The 6,882-nt window shown below is 39.2% G+C and overlaps 1 protein-coding gene across 1 annotated transcript; it reads right to left on the minus strand.

Moving 5' to 3' along the window:
- Nucleotides 1-1,142: 1,142 nt before the first annotated feature.
- Nucleotides 1,143-3,894, minus strand: RGS1 (regulator of G protein signaling 1; the record flags this gene model as incomplete). The annotated part of the gene is made up of 5 exons (XM_079535178.1): nt 1,143-1,328; nt 1,883-2,046; nt 2,627-2,688; nt 3,340-3,423; nt 3,791-3,894. The coding sequence occupies 5 exons, from the start codon at nt 3,892-3,894 to the stop codon at nt 1,143-1,145; spliced, it is 600 nt and encodes a 199-aa protein (XP_079391304.1).
- Nucleotides 3,895-6,882: the final 2,988 nt, after the last annotated feature.

Genomic DNA, 6,882 nt, shown 5'->3' on the forward strand with positions numbered 1-6,882 from the left:
TGCCTGACTAAGCTCATGTTATTTTTGGAAAAGTGAGAATCTCCAGGGAGATCAAGTCCTGTGTTGCCAGCCACATGACAGCTGTCTCTCATGACAGTAGCTCATCAAGACCAGGGGATGCTCGGGTTTATTTTCATTATGAACTCTCATGTCACAAGATCTTAATCATTTCAGACACAGGCACTACTAAACTTGTACTTACATAGTTGGTGTATAACTGCAACTTCTCCTTCATTAATCCCACGACAGTACAGACTACTCATAACATTGCATATGGGTAAGCTTAATACAACATTTGCAGTGAAATTAAATGCTCATTGTTTGCTGTTAAGTAGTGCTAATACCACAAGTAATGTGAATGCTGGTGAGTCTCATCAGTTACTGCCTCTCTACGTAAGCAAGTGTGATTGATCTGCTGTGCTGGATTAACTGTGAGGGCAGAGGTGAGATGATTTCTATTTGAGATTTGACTCAGGTGCCAGTAGCTGGGGGAGTATGAAAAAGAGATAGGAAACTTCTGTATTTTTTCAGTAGATTTAATTGAAAAGTTTGCAATAAATTAAACAGAAAATGTACAGAAAAGATGCTACATGTGTTTGTTGAGCACAAACATAATAAAAGTACAGCTTATATAACTTAGAATATATCAATTTTAAGATGAGTCAATACATAATATATTTACATCACACAGTATTATCATGGAGCTAACGCTTATTAACACTTCACAGATTTCAAAAAGCCATTGCAAAGTCTCATCTGAGCCTTGTCTTGTTACATACAAAATTGTCAGTCATCCTTATTCTTCTTCTGAACTTTTATAATCTTTTCCCATCAGCAGTTCTTTGGGTTTCTAATCCTTGGTTCAGCATTCACAGTAGAGTTCAAGTAATAAATAGCATCCATATCCTGTCTCAATTCCGTGTTATAAGTAAGGAGAGGATTTTCACCACATGTTGCCTTCATGCTTGTAACAAACTTGTTAGCTCTCGTCCTGCATCTTCTTGCCCACAGAGCTGTTTGCATCCCTCTCATACCACGTCCCAAGGCAGGCGTTCTCTTTGCTGAGATCCAACCGCCCTGAAGAATGTGCTCACAGAATATTTGACACAGAGTCTACTTGACTCTTTCTTATCTCAAACACATTATTTTGAGTTGTTGGTCTGCAGCTGATTCAGAAGGTTCAGGTAGGTTTTGGATTTCAAGAATCTGGGATATGAATCCCTTTCCATGAGGATGTAGACAGTTCTCTGGGCTTCATCAAAACTTGTGTGAGTTGGGTCTTGAGCCCTTTTGGCTGTTGCTTCCCTCATCTGATGGTCAATATTGATCTGGAAGGGGAAAAACAATCGTTGGTTACACATTAGAAATGTATTCTTTATCTGTAGGTTGGTATTGACAGTAAATAAATACCTAACTAAACAGTAGAGAAAGTAGTAAAACAACCTTTAATTAAACCTCAAGTTAAAACAATAGGAGAAATCTTGTGTAGGACGAATCTCCAGTTAGGTATGCAATTGATATACACAACTTTTAATTCTCTAGCATGCCTCCATAATTGAAAGGACTGTAACAATCCATAGTATTCCTATTCTCAAAGCTTACTTTCAGGTATCTGACTCTAAGCACCAGCAGTAATTCAAACTGGGCTGACTCAGCATCATGTGCTGAGCCACTGGCGCTGCTGCTGAGCTGTTGCCAGCACTGCCTGCATCGTGTGGCTGTGATTGTGAGGTCTTACAGTATCACAGCTGGAAAACATGTGGCTTGATCTTCTTCGTGTGTAACTGAATGAATGTATGCACATCTCAGTGAGAGGATGCTACTATCTTCTGATCTTTTCAATATCCCTGCAATGGAACTATACAGGTAACTTTGAACTTACCTGTTTAATAGCATCTGACTGAACAAACTCCTCATAAATCCTCTCTGCTTTGCCATGTAAGTGATCAGCCTTGGTTTTCTTGTAATCTTCACAGGCCAGCCAGAACTCAATGTTCTCCTCACTGAACTCTGACTTCAGGAACTCCCGAAAGACACCTTGACCACCTGCACAACATAAATACATAGAGCATGATATTTGTGTCTGGGGATGGTGAAGTAAAGAGTTCATAGCAGGAGTTCTGTTGAAATCTTGAGTATAAAATGTTGATGGGAAGCTCTGTTCTTTCCTTCTTTCACATTTTGCAAATATTCCAGTTCCAAGGGTGATAGGAGTTATATAATGACGTCTAGGAGCTTGTAGATCTAGAACCGGGCTACCAAATTACAGCCCTGGATTCTAGCCTTCCTTAAATGAACTCACCTAGGGTACAGCTAAAAACAAAATTCCAAATTGAATTGGTGTTGTATGCAGGCTGAAAACTGGTCAAAAAACCATTGTTCTTTGCCTGCAAGGGTTTATTTACTCTACTAGGAGAAGGAAATGGGGATGTAGGGGAACACAAAACCTTAGAAGGAAATTAGAACGTAGTAGCTGAGAGCTGAGAATAACTAAAAGGCAACAGCCCGTTCTCTGTCAGTGTTTGCACAACTCTACAGCTTCGCATATTTGGTGAACTTTAGATTAATAATAATAATAATGATTCTTCAGAACAAGAACAATGTAATACTGAAGTAATATACTTACTTTGGCTGGCCAGGAGCTTTTCCAAAGACTGGGACCACTGTATTACTTCCTCTGCAGAAAGCCTGATTTGACAAATTAAGGAAAAGGTTTTAGGCAAGAAACCACATGTTTCCTTTTGTGTGTTTAAAGGAGACAGGTTTTATTATTCTATTCCAGAAATGTGTACCGTGTATTTATTAAACTTATGGCTTTCTCAGTGCACTTGTGGGAGCCCACACTAAAAAAAATAACCAGAAAAATGGAAACATGGGGGTTTAATGGTTATCCGGATTTCTGTTCCCAGAGAGATGAGCTTTTACTGTGACTATTAGCAAATAATTTTTTTTCCTTGCTACTTTTTCCATATTTTTGAAATGAGGCTTGTAATTCCTCTGTTATTTTCTTGTGTGTGAAGCATCCTTCCTTGTAAACTGTTACAGAAGAGAACAATATGTCTATGAATAAAAGAGATTTAAGCAAGGTGTCCACTCCCACACCATTTGATGAAAACATAAGAAAGAGCTCCTAATTCCATGAATAGTTTCTGCTTCCTAACATTCACCTCTTTTAGAAAGTCCGAGGCACTATTGGTATATTAGAAGTAATTTGCTGGTGTATAAGTAGGATAGAAATTATTTAATTTAAAAAAAAAAAAAAGTTTGACTATTTAGTAATCTAACTGTGTAGATATGTTTAAATTTTTCTTTTTTTTTTTTTTTTTTTTTTGTACTTACATGACATTCCTAGAGTTAGAAGACTTGATTCCAGATTCGAGATGTGGTACCATGCACTTCAAATAGTTCTTGAGATCTGCACCACTGAAAACAATGAATAGACATTTGTAATCCATTGAAGTTGTAGATACATTTCTACTCTAAGTGAATTTCTTAAAACTTAAAGGCAAACAGCTCCATCCTATGACTGATGCCTGGAAAGTCGCATATCCATGTAGTTATTTTTGAAAGACTAAGAGACTCCGGGTGTCTCCAAAATCTCATCCTGCTTACCTAAATGAAAGAGCTGGTTGGTATTAGCTCAAAGTGCTTGTAGCAATGCTATAGTCCCGGCCTTTGGGAGGGCTTTATGGTCCTTTAGCCCAAAAAAGGTGCAAATTCTTTATCTCAAGACTTAGTATTATTTTCATTTTTAATACGTTGAGGTTTATACTAAGATATATATACTTACAAAGCCTTTTGCTTCTTTTTACGGATTTTGCCTTCTGCGAGCTTGCAGTCCTCCTTTCCATTTAATTCAGTCATGTTGTTATGGGAGAAAAATAATCCTGGCATTTTACTGAACTTTGAAGAGAAGCGCCTCTTGCAGCGATAATCCTCCAAGCACCAAATGTCAGTTTGCTGCCTGCTGCCGCCTTTTATTGACGCAGGCAGCCCCGCTAGTTGGTGTGAACAGATCTGTTTATCATGTAGCCTCACCACAAACTGTGGAAGTTCCCTTTTTTCAGAGCGCGGTGACGTGAGTCTTTTGAGAAAGAAAACAGACAGCAGTGTCTCGTGGTTGGGGTTAAACCGGATGAGACTGATTTACTTTAGGTTTGTTTTGTGCGTCCGTGATACCATAAACCCCAAATATCCCCTCTAGAACTTTGAATTCTTGTCTTTTCTTAGTGAATTCAAATCAGCGTTTCTTCTTGAGCTCATCTAATGGGCCCCAAATATTGCAGTTTAATCTTGAAAACTCACCCCTTATGTGTCTGATACACCACGTGTGTATTAGAATTGTTTGCTTTTTGTGAGTCAAACAAGAACTGTGTACTCTAAGATACACCAATATCAATGTTCTATACGTAACAAAAGTGTGTCATTATCATATTATCACAGGATGGCTTGGGTTGAAAGGGACCTTAAAGATCATCTAGTTCCAATTCCCTTCTGCGGGCAGGGTAGTCAACTACTAGAACTGACTACTAAGGAGCCCATCAAGCTTGGCCTTAATGCTCCCAGGGATGGAGCACCCAAAATTTCTCTGGGCTGTGGTGCCAGCCCCTCACCACCCTCTGAGTGAAGAACTTAATCCTAACATCTAAACTAAACCTCCCCTCTTTCAGTTTAAACCCATTCCCCTTTTCCTATCACTACCTACCTGCATAAGAAGTTGCTCTCCCTCCTGCTTGTAAGTTCCCTCCAAGTACTGGAACGCTACAATGAACCTTCTCTTCTCCAAGCTAAACAAGCCCAACTCCCTCAGTCTTTCTTCATAGGAGAGATGCTCCAGCCCTCTGAGCATCTTTATGACCTCCTCTGGACCCACTCCAACAACTCTGTACCAGTTGCTCTCCAAAGATTGCTATGTTAAATAGAGGCATGTGATTTGTTTAGCCACACGTGCTGTGGGAATGTTAAACAATTTTGATAGTAAATAGTTTTAAAGGAGAGGAGAGATTATTTGTAAGCTCACTAATGTATTTCAAGAAAGCTTCTGTAATTTTTGGTGATTCATAATAGTATAAAGATGAATTTAAGGTACAGAACTGTTGTTTCAAAGGCAGTCTGATCATTATAATGCATCTGAGGGAGGCATCCATTCTTTCTCCATATATATACTTGAATTCCCTTGTGAAGAACACACCATGAATACAAAGCAAGGTGAATTGTTACCTTGAAAAGAGAGAACTTGCCTTTGTTTATTTGTCTGGACTTTAGAGGTGTAAGTACTTCATCTCATCCCTGGACATCTCAATGTTTTGCTTTTCTGGACAGTTTCAAAGACTTTTTTTAAAATAATGCTTATAACGTTGATTCTCCATAAATAGCTCATGGATTATTTGTGTCAGGCTACGTATGGTCATGGCAACAGAGAAGTTGCTCACTTATTTACAGTTTCATAATGGACTGTGGTACAGAGGTCTCAGGAAGCCAACACACACGCAGGACAGCCTGTCTGCATCAGGCTGGTTTGACCACAGGCAGCAGCTGATCCTCTGAATGCTATTAGTGACATAAATGCATCTGCATAGGCTGTACTGCAGGAAACATTTATCTTCATGCTATCAGGTAAACACTGACCTTCACACACACAGACTTATTTGCTAACTGCTCTTCCTCTCTCTGAACGGGGCTGAAAAGATGGTATCAGTCTTGTGTTTGTTTTCATGCCTAGTATGAACAATGAGGCTGGGGGAACTGAGTGTCTTCAGGTAGCAGCTGTCTTCAGGTGTGAATTACTGGGAGGGTTATAGGGATGCTAGATCTAGGCTGTACTCAGAAAGGTGGCCACTGATTTCTTTCTGGGAAAATTTCACAGCGAGAATGAAACAGTGGAGCAGGTTTCTGGTAGTTGAACAGTCTGCACACCTGGAAATGCTCAAAACAGGCAAAGCCATGAGCAACCTGATCCAACTATGAAGCTACTCCTGCTCTCAATAGTTGGATTAGGTAGTTGCTAGAGATCAAGACTCAAAGGAAAAGGGGATAAAGCTTGAACTTTCAGTTACGAGCAGCTATGAGTAAGTCAGCAGCCAGGTTCTGGGTCTAAGAAGAGGGACTACTTAGAGTAGGCTGGTTTGGTTGTTTTTATCTATTAGCAATGCAGGACTGTTGACACTTTATTTGCCAACAAGGAATGCCTACTGCCCATCTGAAATGAAGTTACTATCTTTACTTAGGGGACATGTTAAAAATATCGATGCATGTCACAGGTGTTGTTTCAGACCTCCTAGGAAGGGATGATCATGCCCTACTGCAAGGGCACTGTACATCTTTGTGCAACAAACATTCTCTTGGGCAAATAAGGAGTAATATTCTTTTCATTTGCATCCACCTAACAGTGGTGTTCTGCAGGGTTTGAATTATGTTTACCAGGTACTCTTTTTTTTGGTAGATAATATCCATCCGCCAGCTGAGCTTTAGCTTAGCAATGAAAACAAGTGATTTCTTTGAAATGCTACTGTCTATTACATGACCTATTGAGATGAAATACTGATAATCCATCTCTTAAGCAGAAGAGACACTTAAAGGAAATAGAAACTAGCTTCTATGTGAAGAGGAAATGGTGTTCATTTTGCAAAAGGCGAAGAGTCCACTATTGAGTGGTAGGGGTAATATTATGGGTTATTAAATTTATTGTCTACTATAATTAACTGGTTCATAATGGAGTGATAGCATCCCTTATGAATTTTCTTCTAGGTATAATTGGCTACAAGTGAATGCTTTCAAGGATGTAGCCCTGAAGACGCACATTAAAATCTTGCATGTGCATTTAATGGTCTCAGTGTTGGTTTTGGATTGATGTGACAGAATTATTTGGATTTTTTGAGATAT

This window comes from Tetrao urogallus (assembly GCF_951394365.1).
Source record: "Tetrao urogallus genome assembly, chromosome: 5".
NCBI classification, from domain to species: domain Eukaryota; kingdom Metazoa; phylum Chordata; class Aves; order Galliformes; family Phasianidae; genus Tetrao; species Tetrao urogallus.